This window comes from Tetrao urogallus, assembly GCF_951394365.1.
Source record: "Tetrao urogallus genome assembly, chromosome: 12".
NCBI classification, from domain to species: domain Eukaryota; kingdom Metazoa; phylum Chordata; class Aves; order Galliformes; family Phasianidae; genus Tetrao; species Tetrao urogallus.
In genome coordinates, this window is record NC_136825.1 from 14,776,058 (window position 1) to 14,802,584 (window position 26,527).

Sequence of the window (26,527 nt, forward strand, 5' to 3'; positions counted from 1 at the left end):
ATGTTTTAAAATTAAGTAATAAGTGTTGCTGAGCTGAAATTAGTTCTGTAACTATGTTTATCTTTGAATCGCTGTGCTCATCGTCTTTTCCTTGAAATAAGATACAGAAAAAATTCCTATTTAAGTGAGATGAAATACTGTTTGGTTTCAGAATCTTATTTAATGTAAGAACTGGAAGAAATGGAGTATCCCAGCTTTTCTGCTGAAGCTGGGGTAACTATTAGGAAGCGTAGTTTACTTCCTCTCAGGTTTCTTGTTTGAGCATAGTATACAAAATGTGCATAATTTTCTATGGTTTCTTTCTACAGCTGCTTAAGAATGATACATGAGTGAAAAATGAATTTTATTTAGTGTTTTCTGAAAAACACATTAAAGCTACAATTTGGTAGCTTTAATGAGAGTGGCAAAGGGGAGTCTGAAATTGTGCTAAGAGAGCAAACTGGGAGATAAAACTGGAACTAGTGTATTTAAAACATCACAAGTAACACTAAATACGTAATGGTTAAAAACTGAAAGAGCTGTAGAGAGCATCAACCAACAGCAAGGATAACTCATAGATTTGCTTTAACTAAATTGCCAAATTATAAATGAAATATTGAAAATCCATTTGGTATTTTAAGGAGAGGCAACATGAGGAGAGTGTTCAGATGCAAAGCAATTATGCGTAAGCCCTTTTTCTTTTCTTTTTCTTTTTTTTTACTCTCCCATAGGATGTTTTAAACACCTCAAGACGAGCGTTTCATCAGAAGCACTAACGGTTGCTGACATGCCTTGGATAAGGTGGTGACTGCTGGATGTAATTTGTTTCTGTTTACTGCAGAGAGCCCAAACTGACTCCATTTGGAGTTGAGAGAAATAGCAGTACAGACCTATCAAGATGACTGATCCTATGATGGATTTTTTTGATGATGCCAATCTTTTTAGTGAGACCTTAGAAGGTTTGTCAGATGATGCCTTTGTTCAACCTGGACCTGTTTCGCTTGTTGATGAATTAAATTTAGGTGCAGAATTTGAACCTTTGCACATAGACTCATTGAATCATGTGCAGGATGCTCCGAATCAACAAAAGTTGAGTGACTTTGAACAGCTGAATCAGTACGATTCCCTGAAACTTCACCAAGTGAATCAGTCTTTTAATAGTTCAACAGACAACGTCTTATCACCACACTCTCAGTTCAACTGTTCACCAATTCATCCGCAAAACCAGACTAATGGGATGTTTCCAGATGTGGCCGATGGTAGTCCCATGTGGGGTCATCAAACTGCCACAACTGTTTCAAATCAAAATGGGTCCCCCTTTCACCAAGGACATTCTCAGTCTATGCAGCAAAACAAAAGCTTTGTAGCACACCATGACTTTGCCTTATTTCAGGCTAATGAACCACAGCATCAGTGTGCCTCGCTACGATCGCAACAAAGCAGGAACAACACGGGGCAAGATGCTCTGAGTCAGCCAAAAGACTTCTTGGAAGTTAACGTATCTACTTCTCACAGAGTCAGTGTTAACCACCCACCTCCAGTTTCTAATCCTTCAACTTCACAGCAGCCTCTGTCTGTTCAGCCGTTTTCTCAAACTGCAAATGCTTCATTACATTTTTGTGGGAATCAAGAAGGAACTTTTGGTGGACAGTCCCCAACGATTACTCCATGTTCTGTCAATAACGGCCAACAATTTTCATCTCCTTATTCTTACTCTAATAACCACATTTCTCCTACCAGCCTTCTTCAGTCTACCACAGCTCTTTCTAGTAGCCAGCAGACACATCCAATCTCTGATTTCACTGGAAGCGATGCCTTTACATCTCAAACGGGGACCAAGCAAGACACAGCTGAGCACATGTTAAATGCTAATACACCTTTGAATTCAAATAGTTTTCAAATGTTGCATTCTTCGCATCCTCAGGGCAACTTTAGTAGTTCAAAACTCTCTCCTGTGAGTATTAGTTTTCCAGCTTCTGCTGGTTCTGCTTCTCAGATAAGCCATTTCACTGACCCTATTGAGAGCAACGGTTTTACATCTTTGGATGATAACTTACTTCATCAAGTTGACGCTCCAAACGAACCATTTACAGGACTTGACCCAGATGACCTCCTTCAGGAAGATCTGCTACCACAGTTTGATGATTCTGCGTTTGTTCAGGATAGCACAAGCCATGTTTTAGAGCATGACCTAGAAGACCACATAACCCCACATCCAGTAACACAGTCATCTGATATTGTTCGGGCACAGTCTCAAACTCAGATCCATCCCTGGCATTCTTCAGTTTCTAGTCAGCATCTGCAAGACAGAAGTCGTGTAACCTTCCAAGGACAGGTATGTAGGGGTTTTGGAGCATGGGAGTTTACCTGTCTGGTTTGATTGTTCTCATATTGGAGCTTGTACCAAAGCAGAGTGATGAAATCTCAGAGCTTTTGGTGGTAATTGGCTCTGAGGAACTGCTAGTCTAGGAGAAGGCTGTTGCAAACCTGCTTTCTCTTCTGTTGTTTTCCTGCTGTTCTAGAAAACAAGATTTATATGACCTGAGATACTTATTCAGAGAAAATGAAGTCAGTCCTACTTACTTTTCTGAAGTACAGCAAAGTGTTTTATGCTTCAGGTGCAAATACTGTGACTTACTGTATTTTGAAGTACTCATAGCAAAGCATTCTTTAAGAGCTTTAATAAGACTTATTGGTGTGGCTGATTTCCTGCAGGGGTTGTACAGTTTTATTGTTCTATTGGTCCTTTGCTTGGTAACTTGGTGCTCGTGCTCATTAACTATAAAAATACTTTTTGTTTGCTTTCATGTGATTAGTAGTAATAGAAGAAACTATGCCTATTTTGTTTTCTTTTTTTTTTTTTTTTTTTTTTTTTTTTTGTTACTTCTGACTAAAAAATCTCCAGTTCTTCCATAGCATCCACATGTACTGCGTGGAGAACATGAATGCTTAAGACTTGCCTTTTTTTGTTCTAATGGGGTACAAGAGAAATGAACTGTGGAGATGATACTTTGCATGTTATCTGAAGGAAATTAAGATTGTATGAGCATTGAAGAGTTTAGAAAAGCAGTGCTTCAGTGACTTGAGTATTTGAAACACAGTTTTATTGATTTATTTTTGAAAGCTTTCTGTCATGAGAAAGAAGTGAATTTTCAAGTAGTTCCAATTGGTTGAAATACAAACATTACAATCATTTCTTTTAGCATACTGACTCTCATCTCCATCTGTATCACCTCGTGTTTTGTTGGAAGTGTGTACACAGTAATAAATAGAAATGTAGGCTGGTGTTTCTGGGTTGCTTTGCTCTGTTGGAAAGAAGAGGGCCCAATGTATTTCTCTGGTTCAGTAGGCTGCTGGTTCAGCACAGTTGCTGCTGATGTTCAGGAAGCAGGTAACTTTCAGTTTCTACTAGCGAAGCTTTTGTTGGTGTTGTGCTGGTATGTTGTTAATAAAATACACATACAGCATATGGAATGATGTGGTAAGGTGTCCTCATGCTAGTGGTATCTAGCAGAGAGCAGTGTGATGGGATCTAGATGATGCTGCAAGGATGGCAGTGCCCAATGTCCCTGCCACGGAGCTGGGCTCATCAGCCGTGGTGCTGTGGCACGTGGGAGTGTGGGGTGGGTGGGATGTGGAGTCCTGGAGAAGTGGGAGTGGTGAGAAATGCATGGGGACTGTTTGTGAGCGGCGTGCAGGATACAAGTCAGGTAGTGAAAAGTGAGTCCAGTTAAACCTTTTGGTGCTACAGCTCTTGTGTTGCACACAGCACAGCAGTTTCAAGCCTGCATCAGCCTCACTGACATGGGTTCAGTGCATTGTTTGGTAAGTAGGAATAGAGCTCTGTGGCCTGCAGGGAGTGTTTAGTTGTTCTGGGGATGTTGCTTTGTTTCTTTTAGTATTGGGAGAGCAAAGCGATTTGACAATTTGACTTGACTTTGTCCCTTCGCTTTCCCTTTTACTTTTTTCTGGAACTTTGAAATGAAACCAACAGAAAGCAGTTATAAAAGCTGCTCAGCTGTTCTTTATTACTGTTTGTTGATATGCAATAAGTTGTATGAGTTGGATTCTGACCTTAAGTTTATCTAATAGAACATATGTTCAGTGTTTCCTTCAGGAACTGGTCATGCATCAGTAGCTGTCAGACAATCTCAAGGCATGTAGGGAGGAGAGAAGCAAATAATATAGAAGCCTCTTTAAACCTGAAATCTACATCATATGAATTAGTAATAGAGAAGTATAACAGCTACTGATGCTACGTGTTTCAGGTGTCCTTTTCTTCTTGCAACTCCAGGAGGAATTTTGATTCCAGTTCTGATTTCTGTTGCTTCTTTGATAACTTTGTAGAATTTTGAGTTCGAGATCAATTTCTTTCAGCTTTTTTTTTTTTTTTTTTTTTTCCTCTTACAAATGTGTGTAGTTAAACTAGAGAGGGGAAAAAGTGGTGTATGGGAGAACATGGATCTTAGTGAAGCTGGTTGTGTTTAGATCAGGAGTTAGGTAGGATGGGATTTTTTTTATTTTTTTTTTTTTAGTATTTGTAGGAAAAAGTAAAGAAATATTTACTATTTAGCAATGCTTCGCACTGGATTTTCTATCCATAGAGGAAACAGTTACTGGGAGATTTGTTTTCCTCAGTTTTACTTTGATAATGATGGAGCTTTTTTGGACGATAACTTTCATTATATGAAATAGTTAATGAACTGTAGCAACCAGAATGGACCCAATGTTATTCAACCAAAGACGTTCAAATGCAGTTAGACTGGGATTATTAAAAATTGAGAGAAAATTGAATATTTTCTGTTCTGCTATTTGAAAGGAAACACGTTTATCACAGTTCAACTTATAAAGCCACTCTTTCAATACAAATTAATTTCAAAACTAATGGCTCAGTGTAATGGTGCACAATTAAAAGCAATCTAAAATATCTTATGCTGCTGTTGCACTTTCTATGCCTGCTGTAATTAGATTATAATTGTAAATATATTGTTGCTCTTAATTTTACATCATGCATTTTTCATCATAGTTTGATTATGAGAACAAAGTGAAGTGGAGAAATACACAGGAGATTCATGTAGTCCTACCCTCGGCTAATACAAAGCTTCTGTTCTTTTTACCTCCACTTGAAACTGTTTTGCAAATAGTCTGTTTGTTTTTCATAAGTTTAAAGAAGGTGGCAGAACTACAGGCCTCAGTGTTCAGTTTAGAAGTAAAAGGAAGTTGGAACGGGACGCAAATTGGCCTGAGAGAACACTGCAACCATCTCACTGACTGTTATTTCGTAATAAGCTTTTTAATCTGCTCTAGATACATAAACGAAAGCAGAATAGTTGAAGTTGAGCTAACAAATAATATTCCATTAATAACTTCAAGTGCTATAGCACAAGGTGGCAGTCTCAACTTTTTTATTAGAGAATCTTTTTTTCCTTTTAATTGTGATTAAATGTTTGGCACCTAACTTGATATTTCAGTGTGTTCATGACCTCCAGCATCCCGCATCTGACTTCTGGTTTCTTTTAACACTGATTTGAAACCTGAAAGTGCTTTTTTGCTTGCAACTTCATGCTTTCCTGCTGCGTGTTTCAGAGCAACAGATGACACTGTTTTAGAAGAGAACTTATGTTGCCCTTATTGAAACCTTAGAAACATTGGCAGCTCTGTACTTCTGAGCACATATGAGTATATGGAAGTGGATGATAAGCCTCACCGGGGAGCTCTGGCAACAGGTTCCTGTCCTGCCAAGTTTGTGTCCTGCAGCACATCACAGCCTTGCACCTCTGGCTGTTGGCAAGTGCCTCCTTTTTGTGTCACCTCTGAGTTTTGTACAGGTATCCCTTACATCATTTCATTTATTGTTCTGCTGTTCATTGCTGTTGTACTTGTATGCAAAATCTCAGATTGTGTCTTTTTTATGGAAGACGTGATGTGTTTCTCAGGCAGTTATGGTAGGCCCAGCACTCCAGTTAGTTGATAGATGCTGTGATAGAGGTTGCACAGAAATTAAGGATATAGTATTTTTCAGGATGTATGTCTTATATCCTATATAGTTCAAGTGAACTTGTAATGAGAAACATTTTCAAATACTTAGTGATTGGCCCACATTGCTTTTCTGTGAGAAAGAATGTTTTTTCTGTGCATGGTTTCTAAGCGTTCTGCAAAACAAGATGGTAAAATTATGACACTGTTGTTTTCATTGCTTGTGAAGCAGTGGGTGACAGTTTTCAGTCGGACTAAGCATAATAAAATCTGTGTCTCAAAATTTTTCCTACTTTACGTTATTTGGAAACTGAAATCCGGACATCTGTTGCAGTGAAAGCATTTGTATTCGATGGGGTTTCTTTTAATCTTGAAATGTTTTCAGAAATGTAAAATAAAGTCCTTTCCTCCTCTAAAAAACAGCCCTGAACCCTCATCTCCTTCTGAAATGCTGTTGAGCCTATCTCATATCCATTGGATCTATACTATACTTGTTCCTTAATTATGGTTAGTTTTATGGAGGGCGTTGTCATGTTAACAAATTTAAATCTCCGTTTGAACTTGCCTTTCAAACATTTCTAGGAGTCATATCCTATGAGTTCATATCTGTCTGCAGTTTTGACCTTCCTTGCAGCTGGAGTAGCTTAATAAGTTGTCTCTGCCACAGTGAGGCAGCAAAATTCAGTTGTCATCTCCCAGCACCTAACAGAAGTTTATCATGCCTGGAAAAGTAACCAAAGTAATCCCTGACTTTGTTTTTGCCATCTTTTTCTGCTTTTTGCTTTTACTCTTTTCCATGATGCCCACGCATGTAGGAGGAAGTGAAAGTGGCAAAGCTCTGTCAAGTGTCTGCAGTTACCTCTGAGCTGAGCAGTGCAAAGCAAGCAGTCTTTCCAACTGGAACTGTATGGAATGTGCTTTCATTAGCAGTCTGTGGCTTTTTGCCAATGATGTATTCATCACTGAAGTTGGTGATTTTTTGCTAGCTTTTTAAGTGAACATGTATGAATCATTTTATTTTGTATATATTTTATCCAAGCTCTAGAGGAGCCTTTCTTACATTCTGTCATCTTAAAATGAGAAATTGCTTGGGATGGAGGAAAGGAAACATGTAATCATGAGATTAGTCTGTAACACACTTACTGATAAATATTTGTTACTATTTGTAATTTACACATTTTTCATCTGCCTTGCTTTTCCTTGGGAATTGTGGCTCTATAATAAGGAAATTGATGGAATTTTAAAAACAGGGAAAATTACCAGGATATTCACCTTACTATTTTGAAGACCTTATGAGTTTGTCAGTTATGAGTGTTTAATCATTCTTCTTGGTTTTGAATCCTTTTAATTATTAGTAGCACTTTGCTTAAGTCTCTCTGAACCCTCTGCAGTTGTTGGATATGTAGGCTGTCTGATTCTTTCTGTGTACTTCCTCTTGAAAAAGAAATTCTTGCTGTTGTAATGGTTGTTATAATTTAAGATATCATTTTTTCCTGTGCTAATTGCATGCTCATTAGATGGCTGCAGTAATTGTCTTCAAAATGTGCCAAAAGAGAAAGCTTTCTGTAAAAGGCAGTTAACAGATGGATCAATGTACAGGAGTAACCCTACAGATCTTGAGGTGAGACTGGTTGACAAAAATAAGTAAAATAAAGTTACTTAAATTGATAATGTAGAATAAGTATGAGTATCTGAATACTTACTGTTTACAAATAGATGTCTTGTTAACATTGAAGACTGTGAAGCAGAGTAATGATATAACTGAGCAAGCTCAGAGTCTGGAAGTTGTACCTAATTACAGAGCAAGAAAGGAAAAACTTGTCTTCAGCTGTTTCCAGAAGACAGCAATCTGTTGAACTGAGGAACTGTTGAAGAGGCTGTTCAGTATATGGTGAAAGTATAAAGGAGAAGGTAGAAAGGAGAAAAAGCTCCTGTTCTTCTGTCGCGTGTTAATGCATCTTCTGTGCTATGAACTGAACTGCAACACTGATTGAGGTGCCGGGGAATTTTTTGCCTTTATTTTAGCCAGACCTAAGGGGTAAGAATTCCTGATTCATTTTAGTGCTTCATGTACAACATTGTGTATTAGCAGTGATAGGGAGGGAAGGAGTGCTGAAATGGGAAGCTCGTTTTTTGGCAGTACAGCCCAAGTCATTGTATGCTGCAGTCACAAATGCCAAGTGGGTGTGAGTGGGCTCATGGTGGGACTTTCCATTGGTACCAGCAGCGAGTACTGATCCGTCCAGTGCTGTTATCTCAAATCTGAGTTGTTTTTTAATGGCTTCAGACACACCATTGCCTCCACAACTTCCAGAATTGCATTTCGTCTTGAGGCAGTTTGTAGAAAAGTAATGGTCCATAGAGTGCTTGGAAATGGAAGCAGAACTTTTAAATGAGTTTATGAGTACTGTGGTTTTGAAGGCAAAGAATCTCAAGTACATTTGGAATTGATGTGGCTTTTGTCCAGATGTCAGTGTGTTTTGTGCACTCATGTTTTACAATTTCTTTTGGCTGTAATGTTAATTCTAAACACATAAATCAGAACAGTTTCCAGTGCTTTGTCCACCCGGATGCCTTGTACGGCTGAGAGGTGTTCTTGTCTTGCTAGTTCCTCAAGGTACAAAATTTGCACGAGCCTCTGGCTGCATGGATTTCAAAGACTCTCGAGAGTGGATTGAATTTGGCAGCTCTTAAGGATGACAAATACAAGTGAGTCGATTTCTTGGGTGATGGAGCTGAGAAGTCATCTGTTGATTTGAATAATTTTGATAAATGAATCTAGGAGTGTAGCTTCAGACTAGGAGCAGTTGACAAGCCTTATATTTTTGAACACAGTATAATTTGTATTTATTTTTATTTTTTGAGTGTGGCAGGCTTTCTTTTGCGTGGGTTATTTAGCTCGTGCTTGCACTTGTTCTCTTTTTTTGCTCTCTGTGTCTTAGTGTGAAGGCACTTCCATTTGTATCTTAGGAAAGTGTTCCCACTTGGGCGTACTGCTGTTCAGGAGTCAGTCTGTAGTTGAAGGTAATTTCAATGTTGGTAGCATATTGTATGTGTGCACGTAATGCTACTCAGTAGCATGCTGAACAGCAAACCAGAACTAGCTTTATAGGTTGATAGGAAGTCCTACGTTAGGGAATAATTGTGGCATAATTGTAGTTTGTGTGCTAGAAAGAAAAGAGCTGGCCTTTCTGTTACAGAAAACATCTCAAATATTTTTGTTCTGAACATTTGTTTGCTTTTATTACAGCATGAAACATTGTTTCAGGAAGAGAAAACAAAGTTTTTAATCTGGTTGTTTTCTTAAAATAGAGATTGGAAAGGCCTTGCTCCCAGGTTGTAGCAGCAGCAAGCAGTAGGTTGGCATGCTGTGGCTGCAGTACAAGTGTACTTGCAGGAGCGGCATCAGGGATTGCTTAAACACTGAGTGGAGCACTGTGCACACAGACCCGGGGAAGCTCTCCAAAATTTAAGTTATTAAAGCTGCTTCTGGAGTCCTAAGGCATTGCAGTGCTGAATATTTTAATAATACTTAGAGCTGTGAAACTGAAGCATGATTTTAACATCTGGTCTGTTACAAGCTACATTACAAGTGAGAAAAACACCGCGAAAGTGCCAACTTTTCTGTGGCCTCAATGTATTGTTGTGATTATTCTGAAATAGTTAGACTTCGGGACCACTGATTTTAAGTCGTGCCGTCTTGATTCTATTATGTCTGTGATGGTGGATTTCTAATAGTAACTCACTGTGTTCAGACTGGAGAAATACTTGTCCTGTTGAAGCTGTCATTGAGGAAGGAGTTGTTTGATGCTTGTCAGCCCTGATTATGTTCAGCCAGACAGGTGTTGCATCATATCTTCCTTTGGGGATTTTGGTTTGCAATGAAAAGCATGTCGGAATTAGAAGGTGATTTCTAGACATACACAAGTGTGCTCTCTTGTTCTTTCCCCCACCTTCCCTGTTTTAAATGGCTTTTGATGTGGTTTTTCATATCATGCCAGTGGCAGTCATTGCAAAGAACATCTGCCCACAAATCTCAGTGGCGTGGCTACGTCATCTTATGGCACGGATATGCATACAAGGACAGGGAAAGGCACCTTAGCATCTCATCTTTGTTGATGGAATTCAGTAGAGAGAAGTTTTAAATGTACAAGCTGAACAAAAATGTTTCTTAAAGTTTGTTTTACATGAAGCAATGCTGAAGTCAGAACTTCTCATTAAAAGAGCAATTAAAAAAAAAGAAAAGCCAAATTTATTTTGAATTTTCTGTGTTGTAGCTCTTAACTTATGTTATCCTATGGAGTATTCTTTCACCTGTAGTCATATGGTGTTAGGAAATGTGATCATGTCCTGGTCCTCTACAAGAGACGTATTTAATGGGGCCAGGCTGCTCATCTTTTTGGCTTAGCACACTTCAACTGCACGTGTGAGCAGGCTTTGACTGACTGGGGAGGTTCTCAGAGCAGGTGAGTGACCCATGCTCAGGTGGGGCAAGAGGCCCAGAGATGTGCTCCTGCCATGCAGTGCTGTCTGTGGCCAATGTGCCAGCTTGCTGTCTGGTGGTAGTGGTTCCTGCTGCCTTTGGTATGAAAATCATTTGTCTTGATCTTCTCACTGGGTCTAGTCCTGTCTTTTATGCTGAAAGCCAGGTTCTGCTGAGATAGAAGATTACTGCTATGCTTCTTTCTTTTATCTGTCGATCCCTACCAGAAGCTCATGCTCCCTGCTGTTTTCTGTGGCTATTCCAGTGAAGCTTTTGGATGCAGCGTTCTTAGCCTAGAACTTCTTTAGTAGACTTCTGGGAAAGAGACAGTTTAGTTTTTCCCTTGTGGGATTTTTCCTTTGCCTGAAATTGAATCCTGCTGGTCTCCAGTAGTATCCTGTGACTTGTGAGCTCTGTTTTCAAACCAGTGCCTTTTTAATAAAAGCTTTTTCTGTGGGCATGTGGTTTCCCTCCTCTACTGAGGGAGTGGGTGTTGATCGGGGTAATTCTGAAAACTGTTCAATAGAAGTGTTTTTTTAGGCTTAATTTATGCTGGGGAACCACTTTGGCACTGGAGGTTGAACCCTGGCATAGGAAGCCGTCAGAGCAATTCCTTGAAGCTGGTGGGGCAGACGTAGGTTTGTTTGAATTGCAGTGGCAGATGTCTGCCCCCTCTGATTTAAATGGAAGTATGCTGTGCAGTCAACACTGGTTTTAATGATAATATGTGACTTCCTAGCTGTTAAATTGGGAAAAGTGATTTATTTTTATGTTGGTGTCTTTTAATGTGCACCGTATGCTGATATTTGTTATGCTGCAATTAGTGACATTGAAGACCTATAAAAAAAAAAAGCTATGTTCACAGGTTGGTTGAACTTCTACACTTATTTGCTGTTAGTGAATAAAAGTAAGTAAGGAGATCTTGCTTGGAAGTCCTTCTGAATACATAGCTTATTTTGATTTAAAGATAGTTATTGTCTTCCTATTAATGGAATCATAGCTCTTTCTTTTTTTAACTTTTTGGTTCTTTTTTTTTTTTTTTTTTTTTTGGTAAAGAAAGTGCTTATATCATAGAATCATTGGCAGGCATTGCCCAAGGCTGCAGCCAGTCACAGCGCTCTGTTCCAGCAGCATTCATACTTCGAATAAGCTGCTTCACTTCACAATTTCAAAAGTGAAATTTACAGTTGTGAATTTACAGAAATTTCAATGGAAGTTGATAAATTATGCTGCTAGAAGAAGTTATAGAAGAGAACCTGTGTCTGTGTTCGGTTGAATCTGTTGTCGTTTCTCTGACCTGGCCCAGCTTGCCTTATTGCGTTCTGTGGGTAATTGCAGGGAGGTGCAGAGCCCAGAGGTGGGCAGGTCGGTGCTAGTTGTGCACTGTTCTTGCCTGTTTGCCCATAGCTTTCCTCCCCTGTGATGAAGCAGCTGCCTGGAAGGAGCAGGGTGCACCAAACTGGCCCACAAATGGCTCAGCATCTTGCAGTCCTTCCTGGCTGCTGTGGCTGAAGGAGTTGCAGGCTTCAGTCTGGGGCAGAAGAGAAGCTTGAGAGTTTGGTGGAGAGTATGAGGAAGTTGTGACAGTAGTGAACTTCACGTGGATAAAAGGTGCAGAAACATGGTGGCAGTTTGGGATGTGAGCCAACAGGTAGCAACTTCTTCTGCAGGATTTTGCAGCAAAATCTTGGCAATTTTACATTAAAGTCAACTTTCTTTTAAGGGTTCTTTCTCTTGTATTTAAAAAAATAATAATGTAAAAGTGAACAAAATATCTTGATTTAATACTTTGGAAAGTAAACAGTGGCCAAAACCTGAATACTTTTGAAGTAGTGTAGAAACTCAGGGCTGTAAATCTGAGTAGTACTTATGTTGGGAAAAAGGCTGGGTGTGCAGTGAATCAGTCAGATGAAAGCTGTCTCACATGTTCAACTCTTTTGAGTCTATGCAGCTTTCTTCCTGCTTCTCTCTGCAGTTTTTTATGTGAGGAAGTTTTATACGTGCAAAAGGGGGGTGATCTATAATGTATGTAGTCAAGTGCAGGTAGCTGTAATGATCGAGCAATATTGTCTTGAGTTTTCATGGTGTTTGTTTCACAGTGTGCATCGTGGCTGGTGTCCATTTGGGTATCAGGTCATTGACATGGATACTATTACTGTGCTGTCTGGAGGATGAGGGCACTCAGATATGATGGGCCAGTACTGCTGTTCTGTTGGACGCATGGGGTGGGGATGCTGCTCTTGTATCTGGTGCACCTGTAAGTTGGGCTGTTAAATAACCAGCCTGCATCTACTGGATACAGCCTCACTGCATAGCATTTGTATACTGAGCTGAAGATGGGAACAGTTCTAGTAGGTCAGTGATAGCTTGTCTGAGCTGTTGTAAAAATTATGCTTAAAAAGGGATAAAGCTTTTGGTAGAGAGCAAAACTTAAGGCGTTCAGTATGTTCTGTGTGCAGCATCTCTTTCTCGTGTCCTTATTATGAATGGAGCATATTTAATTTCAAGTATTAATTTTTCCCTATTTCTGATTACAGATGGAATTAATAAATGTGGTTTCTGATTACAGAATATCACTGGTTCTCTGGGTCTCCAAGCAAAAACAAGCTAAGATTTTTGTTCAGACCTTGACTTTGCTTTTTGATCATTCTTGCAGTTTTGGAAAAATGCAAATGCTTAGCTAGCTTCCTCTTGTGACTCATAAGGCCTTCAAGTAAGCTGCTGTATTACTGCAGAGCTTGTTCCCTTCCAGACAGGCAGTTTCTGAAAGAACATTTCCCATTAGAGGCTGCCTTGCTTCTTGTCAGTGAAAAGCTGATGTTTTAGACCATCGTATCGGATATGTTTCTGTACTTAAATCTGAGCGTGTGAATTCTTCTTGACTTCAGACAACTGAACTTGCAGATTTGTCTTTCTTTTAGGATGGAAGATTGAGCACATCAAAAGAAAAAAAAGCAGAAAGCAGTAGTTTGTGAAGTTGATGGTTAGAAAGCTAACTACAGCAGTCTTTTGTTTTGTTTTTGTTAGACATAGAATTGAAACAGGTTTGAGAAATCAGAAGTACAGTAATTAGAGGCTTTTCAGGATACGTTACTCTAAATTATAAATGTGCTATATTAAACTTCTTTGAAAAAGGGAAGATGATAAACCCCGAGTTTCTGTGAATATACGATTTCCTTAAACCTTCAAAATGAATGCATTCTAATTTGTACATCAAAAATTTCCCTTTCAATCATAGTTCAGTACAATATTGTGCTTAAAATAATCCTGTAGTACAGGGAAAATAGAAAATTGAATGCCATGTGACACTAAAGCTAGAATAAAAATAGGTGTGAAGGATGGGTATTTTGGTCACTCATACCAAATACCTTCTGAAGAAATATGGATTACAGTAGGGTTTCCATGGTTCTTTGGCTTGGTTGTGCCGGGATGCTACGAGGCAACAGAGGGAGCTAGAGAGGCTCCTGCTTTAGCTGGAGGAAGTTTAGGATTTCTTTTGTGGGAGGATAAAATGAAAGAATGAGTATGTGATGATTTGGTGTCCAAGTGGTGGATTTTGCAGCTGGTGGCCACAGTGGTTGTAGCAGTCTTGGATTCTTGGAGGCCTAAGAAGGAAGGAGGTTGTATTTCATTTCCCCCACTGAGATCTCTTCTCTACTGTCTACTTCATGGCATTGGAAGGGGCATTTCTGAGATGTCTGTTCTTCTAATTTATCTGAAGTAAATCAATGACTTAGAAATTGTGGGGAAGTTGGAAGCATAAATGTGCCAACTTGTCTGACGTAGTTGTGCTTCCTTGCTTTTTTTGCGGCAAGCCAGATAAAAATTGAGCAGCTGTCACTTGAAGTTTAATATGCATGCATAACTGTAACCTGAGAGCTTAGCTGTGTGTTTTAAAGCTAAATATTTCTTTTAAGTCTGTAGTCAAAGGATGGTGTGATTATCAAAGCTGCCTTTATAAGGGGCAAAAGCATTCCTTATTCTGTCAGTTGCAGAGGGTGTTCAGTGTATCTTCCTGTTGGTCTGGACTGAGCAACACGGCAAACAGGCCAGCCGGGTGAAGGTATTAATAATGTATTGCCTTGGGATAGCCAGTGGGATATGATGAAGTTGTAGTGGACAAACTTAGCTAGGTATCATGTTATACTTAGCTAAGTTATCCCTGACTGTAAGCACATGAGGATGTCTTACGTGTCCAGTTGTGAAGCATCCCATTGGGTGATGGTAGCAGAGGAATGGACTGCTGCCATCTTAAGTTTCACACTGTGCCTCTGTGCTGGTTCTGGTTGCTGTAGGGATGCTTCAGATTGAGGAGCTGTAGAAGCAAGCTTGCTGATGACTCAAAGCTGCTGTGAATGGATGTGGTCCACAGTAGTGATAGCTGCATTTTTCTGCTTTCCTTATCCCTGTTGCTCTCAGTGTGCTCTTTTAAAATTCAGCACATAGTAGCAGGAATAGAAAATGTTGCCAACAGTAAGTTTTACTTGCTACATTTTGTTACTATGTGTTAGATTTTCCAGAGACCCTGTGCTCACAATGCAGGAAGATAGAATACCAAATCATTTTGCAGTAGGACAACTTGGTTTTGTTTTCAGTATTAGAAATGTTAGGAGGTAGTGCCATCTTAGTCTTATTTTGGCATTTTTCTAAGGGAGAACAGGCTTAGTAAGTTTTCTTGCTTTTGAAAACTGAGGAGTTCAGGAAAGACACATCTTAGTATTTTTGTCTACAGAAAAGCATATGTCCTGAAGTGCAGTACGAATTATTAATTACATCCCTAGTTGTACTTTACATTTACATTTGGTATCCCTTCAAAGAGTCTCTTTACTTTGTACTTAAAACATAAAGCAAAAATAAGCCAACTGAGAGAATACCAAGTTTCCTACAGAACAAAGCAAAATAAACAGCTTATCCCACTTGGCTTCAATATTGTTATTGATCAAGTTCTAGCACTGTGAGAGACTACTTCAACTGATGTCTGTTCAGCAGTGAAAGACTGAAAATTAGTGCTTTTTCAGTTAGTGTTGTTATTTCTTTGGAGTTCAAGAGGCCTTCAGAAAAGAAGCTTTGCAGCATCCCACTAGGGACGGTTATGGAAGCTGTCTGAACTTCTTGACCTGTTAAACAGAAGTTTTCCTATTGTAAAAGCAGGTTTACCAGTAGAGGATAACTTTTACATGTACATTCTAAGACTGCCTTTGTTCTGAGATTTCAGTGGATCAATATATTTGTAGTTCTTTGTTTGGGGTTTTTGAACTCTGGTGACCAGTCACTTCAAATCAGAACTGTGTTCTTTTCTTGTCCTCTGTACTCTGTGAAATACCTTGTGCGTTTACCTGACTTGTTTTGTAGAGTATTAAGTCAAATGTTGGTTTGTTAGATGGTTGTGTTTGATTTCTTGTTTGTTTGGCTTTGGAGTTACTTAAATGTTGGCAGGTAAAATCATTCAGAACTGTAGAAAAGTACCACAGGTAGCGGTGCGTTTTTTTTTTTTTTGCTGGATCTGTTTGTGTGTTTTTGGAAATAAAGCTGAAACTTCTGGATCCATAGGATAGGCAATAGAGGCTTTGCAAGATCTGCAGCGGTGTGGAATGACTCTACAACTGATCTGAACCCTGGTAATTCAAATCTGTTGTGCATCCACAACTCCAACTGACTTGGATGTGATCATTGCGTTTTCTTCAACAGCTTTGTTTCATGTCAAGTGTAGCAGTACTTCCTGTGGGATACCCAACGTGCAGAAGTGCGCAGAGTTTTGGGCTAAGGTCAGTACAAGTACTCAGTGTTACTGGTTCTTCATGTGGAAAAGCAGCAAGGGCTCTGGGACAGCTGGTTGTCTTTTTATATTTTGTGCTGTCATCCACATAAATGTAATATTTGGTTGAAGCCTTGAGGTAAACGTGCTTTAACTTATGGACTACGTGTAACAAAATTTACATTCTGAGGTGACTGTTACACACAGATTAAACAGCTGCACTGACACTTGTTTATCAATGCAACAAATAAAGGAGACAACCAAGGTAATTTTTTTCGTGTCCTTTTATCTATTGGTAACACTTAATTTCAATTAGGTTTCAAGTGTCTTTTAATTCTGTGTCCCTGAAATAGATATTTATTAATGATGATAATAAGAAAGAGAAGAATGAGTAATATTATCAGTATATTGCAAGAACCGCAGCTTAGAATGGTTCATTTCTTAATTGTTCCCCACAGTTGTTCTTAATATATGCTTCCCAAAAGAAAGGAAAATGGTAAAACCCCATGGACAGTGCTCTTTGCTTGGTAGGTAGTATGGGGCAACTGCTGAAGAAGAGACTTAAAAGTCAACTCTTCGAACTCTTAAGAGTTCAACTCTATGAAAGTGTAGATAACAGCAGGACAAGGGGAAATGGTTTTATGCTGAGGGAGGGAAGATTTAGGTTGGATGTTAGGGGGAAGCTCTTTACTGTAGCGTGGCGAGGTGCTGGAACAGGCTGCCCCGGGAGGTTGTGGATGCCCCATCCCTGGAGGTGTTCAAGGCCAGGTTGGATGGGGCCCTGGGTAGCCTGGTGTAGTATTAAATGGGGAGGTTGGTGGTTCTGCATGTGGCAGGGGGTTGGAGATTCATGATCCTTGAGGTCCCTTCCAATCCGGGCTATTGTGTGAAAAGCTTGAATAAAAATTCTGAAGGGAAGTATGATAGCTTAAAGCATTTGCAGTTTTCAAATTCTGATGTGATCACAGTGTGAAAATAAATGACAATCTGACTTGGACAGAAACACAATACTGATCATCGTTTAGGTGATTCCTGTATTTGCGGTGTAGCTGGGATATTGATATTATTTCAGCGACTTGACATGCACAAAGGGATTCCTTGTTTATGAATTAACATGGACAGAGATGATGGAGTGGCAGTGCAAGAGGATCAGGTTTCCAGGTGGCTAATTTTAGCTGCTTTCAGCGTGGTTGGATGTCAAGGTCATCTTGTTCTGCCTCAGGTCCTGGTAGATGAGCAAGAACTGTGTTCTCACTCAGGACACAAAGTACTTAGTGGTCGTGTCTTCCTGCTGATGCCTCCTACTACTAGAAATAAAAGAATCTTCAGAGGCACTGCAAGTGTAAAGCTTAGCTTTTCTGTTTTCTACAATAGGTAGGATCATTATTTAATTCTTAGCTAGTATTTCGATGAGCATATGCATGAGTGAGAGCCTTTTAAAAAAATACAAATATGTAGAATATAATTAAGTCAGGAATGCATGATACACTAAAATACCAGGGAAAGGCATTGCAGGTCCTCAGAGGATATAGAGAATGGATGCAAGTCAATAAAGAGACTTGACTATAAAGACTGTGCATGGACAGAGTTGAAAGCAGTCCTGCTCTAGCATGAATGGCCATGGGTTCTGGCAAAAGCAGAAGAGATGTTTTGTTCATGGAGCAGGTAAGGCAGGATCTGGGAGGATTTCCTAGGAGATGGAAACTTCTTGTATGTTAAAAACATTTTCTTCCTAGGGCTTCCTTTGAAGTTGATACACAGGGGATGTGGAAAAACTACTTAATGTTGTAGGACAAATTTGAAGCGTGTTTAGGTTTTCAAAGGAAAAGAAGAAAACTGATTGTAAGCATTCATGGCAGTGGTTTCCCCTTGCTGTGGGAAGTACTTTTAGGCAAGTGAAGTGCCTGTCTTGCAAATGCCATGCAGGTGTTGCAGAAATACCTTTCTGCAGAACGCCTTCAGCAGAGTACTGGTAGGAAATGGGATGATCAATGACTTCCTCTCTGGATACTGTCCAGTAACCTGATTGTTTTGACGTTAGTTTAATTAAGATACCAATCTGATGTGTAATGTACCTTCTACCTTTTAAAACTGTGTTCGAGTCTTTGAATGCTGCTTATGTACTTTGAATAGTGGTGCTCACCATCTCCTGTGAATGTGAGGCACGTGTGGTGAAGTCTACAGCTGTTGTCTTACTTGTTCCACCCTTAATATCCCTTAAGGATAGCCCTTCAGTGTGAACAGCAATACAGCCCATACATGCTGCTCCTAATGGCTTTTGTGGGTGGCACCAGCATGAACCTGATACAGAGCTGTGGTTCTTGGCACTTCCTGCTGCCCACAGGACTCAGCGTAGGGCGGGCAGCTGACTGAGCCCCAGTAGTGCCACTGGCTGCTGTTTGCTGAAGCTGTTAGCAGCAGAAGATACCTGCTAATCATTGCATTGTTTAGTGTTCAGCTATATTTGGATGACCATCTTCGCGACCATGAAAACTAGAAGCTTGTTTTTACAAATAAAATGCTCATTTTGTAAATGCGTGACTGCCTTGGGGCTTTCCTTTCCACTTTCTCCTACATCTTCTTCAGTTAAAAATTCCTCTCAGTGCTGATGGATGGAATAGGTTTGTACGCTGCTGGCAAAAAGATGTGCACCTGGGGGTGTCTGATTTGTGTCTCTTCTCAGTGATGGGAGGGTTTTTTGCTTGGCAGAAGACTTCGCCCTTTTTGTTGTACATTGTGCAGCTTTTGGGGATTTGTTTCCAGTGTACATGATAATTTATAACTGTTTGTTTATGACTGTACTTTTTTAAAAATATTTAATCAATACTCAGAATAAAAGACCCCTGCAGAATTAGATCCTTACGTTGCTTTGATTGCCAGGTACATGCAGATACTGTTCTTTGTAAAGCAAGGGTATTTCTGGTTCTTGTAATCTCAAAACAATTGTGTTGCTTTGTGATTTTGTTTGTGTGTGTGACAGTGGTGACTTCCCTGATGCAGGTTTCATTACAGCTTTATTTAGCTTGTGATAGCTGGCTGGTGTCATCCTCCGTCTTCATGGATGTTATTCTCATATGGTAGAAATGTTCGTAGCAAAACTGAAAGGATATGTTCTCAGTTTTCTAACAAACAGCTTAGTGTTGCTGGTGTGCAGGACATGTAACTTAATATAGAAGCTATAGTATGGCCCAAGAAGTAGTGGGTCAGCCTCCAGGTTAAAACAGCCAGTCACCTCGACCAGCGTGCTCCCAGTTCTACATGAGGGAGGTAATAGAAGCTGGTGAGGAGTAATGTGGGGGGCAGCTTTGAGTAGGTATGTCATAAGAAACTTCTTTTTAAGGCAACTAAATGTTTAGGAAGACTACTTCAGAAAATTGCCAAAAAGCTACCATTGCCATTATTACCCACTAAGTAATTTGGCACTTTTGTTTGTTTGTTTGTTTTTCTCAGCCCCAGAATGGTTCAGGAAGGTTTCAGTGTATGTTTAAAATCCTCCGATGTTACCAGCTTCAGTAGCTGGTGGCTGAAAGATGAAATTATACTGAGAGTGCATTAGGAAACTTCCTTAATTTTATTTAGCTGATCTCAGAATGCTAAAATAGTACATTATTTAGCATTTTGCTAAGCTATGAAATTGTAACCCTGAGAGATAAATGACTGCAATTTCTGTTATAGGTTGGATAACCATAACATCAAAGTGTCTTTGCTACAGTTCTAAAAACTAAAATGAAAATGTAATAGTTGTCCTTGTAGTTAAGCTGCATGTTTGCAGAAATATACTTGAAGGTAATGACACTGAGAACTAAAAAAATTCATCCCATGTATCTGTACCACTGAACATTGAAGTTCATCTTGAAATAAGGCTGAAGAAGTGAAATCCCAATCAAGACATATTCTTGAACAGTCCCAAAATCCTAAGAGAAGTCATATCCCAGTCTATTTCCTGATTCTTCTTAAATGGGCTTCCAAGAAAAGCAAGGATGTTGATAGGGAATAGCAGTGATGTCAAAGTTTCTTATTTTTCTAATGACTTTAAAAAAAAGAAAATCAAAAATCAGAAAACCATACCAGCTGCTTGCTTCTCTTTGATACGTTGACAAGAATAGAACGAAAACTTATCGAGTCTATTAGAATAGCATCTTAAAGCTCTTTTAGTAGGCAGAGATTATCACCTGGCCGTGTCCTGTGTGATCAAGCAGGCCTTCATCACAAGGTGTGTGATGGTCTGGGCAGAGGGGGGAGGGGGAAAAGCAGGGTATGGGTTTCCTCCTTGTTCTGAAAAAAGCTGTGAATTCTGCAAAAGGACACTTACGTAATCGCTGTTGCTTGTTTGGAGTACAGAATTCAATTGCAGAAAGAGAAAAGTAAAAGATATATTGCAGGACAAAACATGTTTGAGGCCACAGCCCAAGGTTTTAATGCCTGTGTTGCAGCCTCTCCATCTCGATGCGAGACTCGTCATGTTGCAGGGAAGCCTTGGCCACAGGAATACGCAGTTCCCACAGTTTTCAGCTTAAGAGAAAATAGTATTTGCAGTTTTACAGCAGGAGATGGAAGAGGAAGAGTTAATCCCGATACCACATGTAGGGAAGAGCAGTCCTTTGGGGGTTAAATTGCAGAACCTAATGGAATAATAACTGGTAGCACCATCTGCTGGCCTACTTCCGCAGAAGGAGTCAGTATTTTTAACGACATCTCTAATATTCATGCTGATGCATTTTGATGCTTTGTGCATTCATTTCTTTCTGTGCTTTGTTGGAATCTGGCTATCTGCTTACAGCTGTGTTGGAAATCCTGCTCTGGAGGGGCGGCGGGCAGGCTCTGCCCTACCTGCGCCGGGCGATCAGCGGCTGTGTGCTCACCAAGGGAGGAATATGTTGATAAATCACAATGTGCGTTTGTGGAGGGTTGTGCATATCTTGGCTGCAGCTTGCTAAATAGGCCATTTAGCAATCTTCTTTCAATGCTTTTCTCTTGAGCACTGCCTGGGGTGCTGAAAAAGCAGAGGGCAAGCCTTTGTCTGACGCCAAAAATGTCTTCAGTGAAGAGGCCAAGAGGAAGGGTAAGTGAAAGCCTGAATGAGTGGGAGGAGGAGGGGTTCTTTGGGCTAAAAGGCTAATGGGATTGAATAACCTTCCTTATTACTGGCTGCTGCGGCGGGAGCCGTGCTGCATCGCCATCTTGAGCTTGTTGCTGTTTGCTCGAGCCATGGTTATTTGTTAGAGCTTGTAGGCCTTGAGGTGGCATTTCAGTGATCCCGCGCCGGCCTCCCTCCCTGCCGCAGCACCGCTCTCTGCCTTTGATGAGGCGCGGGTAGAAAATGGATCCAGTGAAGTGCACTGGATTCAGCCTGGAAATGTGTTTGGAAATTCCTGGTGGCTTTTCTTCGTGCTGTAGTCAGAGGCGCCTTTACGGGTGAGAATGTAACATAAGTGTTATCTGCCGGTTTTTGTCTGTTTGAATAGGAAATTCTTTCCATTCCTTGGAGGGGGAGGGGAAGAAAGCAAAAACATGTCTTCTGGTCTGTGAAGAGCCTGGTGGTTGGGGCATTGCACTTGCGTGTAAACAGCCCCGCATTGGAGAAATAGCACTGAAAAGCCTGAAAATCAAAACAGGACGTACATTTTCTAACTCAGATACTGGCGCTATGTTGGTCGTATTAAAAATACTGCTTTCTGATCCTTTTATCAGGGAGAGCAGTGTAGGCTTGGTTTTGGATTGCTTTTTAAATCTTGATTCTGTTCTAATGATTCTGTTTAGCACCGCTTAAGCCTTGTGGATATGATGCTTGCTCTGAGGTATTTGTGCCTCGGTATCTTACCAAAGAAGAGATGCTAATGCTCTTACTTTGGGGAGGTCTTGGTTTGTTCCGATTTTATGAGGAGAATATTTTCTGGGGATGTTGGAGATGTGCATCAAATGTATGGGAATGCTTGAAAGGCTACGGATCGGTGTGAGGAACTACAGAGAAGGAAAGAATGCTCACAGAATTAGGGGAAGATTTTTTTTAAACTAATTTTAGGACATAGACTGGTTGTTTAAAGTCAACAATTGATGTACTTATTCTGAAACCCACGCCATTCTGTGGTAAAAGCAGAATTCCTTCTTTGTTGTGTCTGTATGCGTCTCTGCAAGTTTAATCCCGGATTTAAAAAGCTTGCACTTTTTCTTCTAAGAAATATTTAGTATCTTAAAATAAGGGTTTTTTGTTTACTTTTTGTCTCTTGCCGCAGCCTCCTTCCTCCAAGAAGACTGATGGTTCAGGATCACATACCAAGTCACAGAATACCCAGGTGAGGGCAATGTCTGAAAAGAAGCAGAGGAAAAAAGCAGACTCTGAAAGTAAACAAGAGAAGGCAAATCGCATAATATCTGAAGCGATTGCAAAAGCAAAAGAGAGAGGAGAGAGAAACATCCCACGAGTAATGAGTCCAGAAAACTTCCCCAGTGTTTCAGCTGAAGGAAAAGAGGAAAAGAAAGGTAGAAAAGTTAAATCGAAACCCAAGGACAAGGAAAGCAAAAAGCCAAAAACTGGTTCCTCATCCAAAACTAAAGAGAAAACAAAAATTGGGTAAGTAGGTTTAAATGTCTTCTTACTTCTCTTCAGATTTCTCAAATCTGTGATAAAAGTGCAAACTGCTTACTGATAATGTTCTCATTTACTGCCTACATAGAATTCTTCCTAATGAAGTCCATGTGTGGACTTTCTTGTTCAGGAACAAGAGTGCTTTGTTTTCTCTTCAGCTGAAATCATTTTAAAGCTGTCCTTTGAAAGGAATGGCTTCTGTATTTTAAATTTATGCCAGCATTACTTTATACTTTCTTTGAAGCATAGACAGCACCAAATTATCTTTCATCTAGTGTTGTCATCTGTTCTGACTCCAAATTAAGTTTATCTGATAATATAAATGCTGTGTTTGTCAATTCTGGCTTATATTTTCGATGTATGGTAAACTGCATAGGACGAAACTGGAAGTTTAATGAACTTGCTAGCAGATGAATGTTCTTACAGATATTGTGTGCTGTATCAAAAATACAATGCATATTTGTATTTTAAGTATTTTGTGTTCTTTAGTAGTATAAATTTAGAGTGTCCTGTTAAAGATTCAGGATACAGCAGACTCAGCTGTATCGACCTGGGCTCATACCCTGGGGGTAAGAAGCCTCCAAGAAACATGTTAGATGTCAGAGAGCTGCAAGGAATTCCATACCTGGCACACTTCTGACTGCAGAGCTAACCTAGTTCTCCAGGATACTTTTAAAGGAAATAATGTGATTTCCGACATGAAGCTTGTCAGTCAGGACTTGAAACAGAAACCTCAGCTATGGTTCAATTCTGTTTTGAAATCCCTTCCAGTGATAACAGAAATAGGAACTGGCATATCTGGCTAGATTTAAATGCCTCGTATGCATATTTCATGTTTAGACAGCATAAACAAATGCTCTTTTAATCAGCCCGTTTCTCTGCATTTCTGCTTTTATTCCTAGTGTGATACTATTCTTGTATGTTCCAAATAAACTACTTCCTTGAGAATTAGTCTGATATTATAAAGGTTACTGTTCTAAATGTTACATGATTTTAACCAGAACTTTACTGGTCTTAATTTTTCTGTTTGCTTATGGATTTGCAAATGAATGCTGCTTATGCACCTGAGCATTTCATCACAATTCGTCCTCGATTCCCCATACCCCATCTCTTCTAAAGTTGAGCTTGGGATATATACTCCCAAAGTTGCTTTCATATTTATTCGTGTTGTATAGCAGACATTTTGTGGGTCGTTCTAATCAGGAAGCTTACACACTACTGTTGGCTAGTGTCGTTTTCTGGAACCTTGGCGTGTGTTGCCCTAAGTATGCTTTGTAGCTGTTCATCCAAACAATTAACAGAAGCTGCTGAAAAATAATCCTTTTGATATGCTACATAATTCCAGTAATATTTTTTAATCAGAATAGTCAAATCAACTCTTCCCTGCGAGTAACAGTTCAGCATTCAGTTTCGTCTTCATGAAATGCTTAGCTGTGCACATCAATTTGCATCCGTTTTCTAGTTGTCACACAGCAGTATCAAATGACAGGTAGACATTTGTCAAAATGTTTTTAACAGGGATGCTTGCGCTTGATCTGAAGCTGGTAGACAGCCTCCCATTTACGTCAACTTTAGGTAACTTGGCCACAAGCTGTGAAGGTTTGCATCCCCTTTATTTACCATCCCAACTGCCTAAAGCTCCAGTAATATTCTGTCGGGAAGTGTGGTCAAGTAAACAGTGTGGGACAGGTAGATGAAGGGTCAATACTCAGAGGCTGTTAGAGAACTGTGAAGTGAGTCTTCTGGAGCTACTTATTACAAATTGTACAGAATTTACATAGATGCACAGCTGTCCAACAAAGTATATTGTTTCTGGACACCCACATGCATTTTTTTTATATGAGTACTTTCACGTGGTGTTACGTTATGTTAACTCTATATCTTCTATAATGCATGCATTTTTACAAATAACATATCAACTGCTTAGCAAGAGTATGTACTGCAGTGATTTTGAAGAGCACTAATTGCAAGAAGACCCTGACGTTTGTTTAAAAATAATCCTATGAGTGTTTACTATGCCAATGTAACTATTGATCTTATGTAAGTAGAACACTTACTCTAGGATGGCTAAAAACTGCCTATTCATAAAATAAAACTTCCCACTGAACCTTAAGAGTTTTATCATGTTGAAGTAATATGTTAGAAGGCAGAAGTACCTTATTAGGTGAGAAGGAGAAGGGAGAACTTGAATTTCGTGAAAACCTTGGGCTTTCTTTGGGAAATAAAACTTCTGTAAGCTGTTAGAAACCTCAAAGGAAAAGATACTAAAGGGGAAGACACAACCAAATTTTATATGCAACTCTTCTTGCTTAAATGCAAGCATAAAACCTGAAGACAGTAAAAAAGTCATTAAAAATAATAAAAAATAAGTTTATAGCAGTTGAAAGTTGTTTATCAGGTACAGTTCTTTAATGAGCAATGAAACCATCAGCTTTACAGACAGACAGTGAAGGTGTACACTGAGGAAACAAATGAAGTGTGTGTTAGGCTGTAGTGAAGAACTTGTGTAAATGCATCCGGCTTTCCTTTTAAAGGCAGTTGGGCTGTGACGCATCCATCCCTGCAGAGTGCCTTGCTGCCCGCTGGGCCGTCTCTCTGGAGGTGCTTGGAACTGGCAGTAACGGTTACAGCTCAGCTCCGTTGGGATGCTGGGAACCAGGCTGGGGGAAGGAGCTGTGCCTCTCAGAGGGGCTGAAGTCAGGCTCGTTGTTCAGGTGACCCCTGCTTGCTTTTAACTTGATCTTTCACATCCCCTCTGTTATCAGACGGGGCCTGAGTGTGCCTTCTCTAGTCAATACTCAAACAGCAGGTTGTAACCTGGATTACGCTCGCAGGCATTGCTAGTGTGTAATGTGGCCTGTGCTGCTCCTGAGCAGGATTTAGAGTTAGTGATCCAGCTGTGAAAAGGATATGCTCTGCCTTGCTGAACTGGCAGAGTGGAACTGGCATGCTAGTTGCTGAACAGACTTTTATAACATTGCTTGTGAGCCAACGGTTTCTATTTAAAAAGAAAAAGTCTGTGTTTAGATGTAATGCGACACAGCTTTGCTGGCACTGAGCAGCCCTCGTCTAGGGTCACGTTTTGGCTACTGTGTGCTTGGGCACAGGGGAGATGGCATGATTTCAAACAGACCTTTTCTCACTAATTAAATTGGTTTGTCGTTGGGGACTTCATGTTAACTGTTCACATTTTCTGTCATGATTCCTTTGAGATCTGCATATAGAGAAAATTTATAGTGTAATTCTTTCTGGTGGATCACAGTTAGTTATGAATTAGTAGCAATTATTTTCCAGGCAGGCTGTATTTTCTTTCTGAAGTCTCTACTTAAAATTATTAAACCTCTGACCTGTTTAAGTCGAAGAAGCGAGGCCTGTGGTTTCAGCCCACTGGTTTAGAACTGGATCCAAGAATTAGTAAAGTTCTGTGCCATAAAGATTGGTAAAGATAAATGAGTAAGTTTTTTTTTTTTTTTTTTTTTTTTTTTTTTTTTTTTTTTTTAAATTACCAAGCGTATGACAAGCTATTAGCAGTGTAAGAATGCATGTATAATGTATTTAGGGTTACCAAATGTGTCACCAGTTACCTTTGTATGTTGATTACTGATCAACTTAACTCTTTACAATTAAGTTACTTTACAATTTTTGTGAGGACTTCAAAGCCACCCTTCATATGCTGTCCATTCAGCCATCTATTTAGGAACCTAAACACTTAATGTTTTGCATAGAGCTCCTAATGACATGCAGGCTT

At 39.8% G+C, this 26,527-nt stretch overlaps 1 protein-coding gene across 5 annotated transcripts in view; it reads left to right on the top strand.

The window, feature by feature from the left end:
* Window positions 1–877: 877 nt before the first annotated feature.
* Window positions 878–26,527, top strand: part of CHD9 (chromodomain helicase DNA binding protein 9) — a gene marked incomplete at both ends in the record, with an annotated part of 65,276 nt that continues 39,626 nt past the window's right edge. For 3 of the 5 annotated variants that reach the window (XM_079541534.1, XM_079541535.1, XM_079541536.1), the window contains 2 exons: window positions 878–2,314; window positions 22,427–22,764. In XM_079541534.1, the coding sequence (XP_079397660.1) occupies window positions 878–2,314; window positions 22,427–22,764 (1,775 nt within the window). Of the gene's footprint in view, window positions 2,315–21,225; window positions 21,256–22,426; window positions 22,765–26,527 lie in introns of those variants that run through there. The other 2 variants (XM_079541537.1, XM_079541538.1) reach the window with 1 other exon arrangement.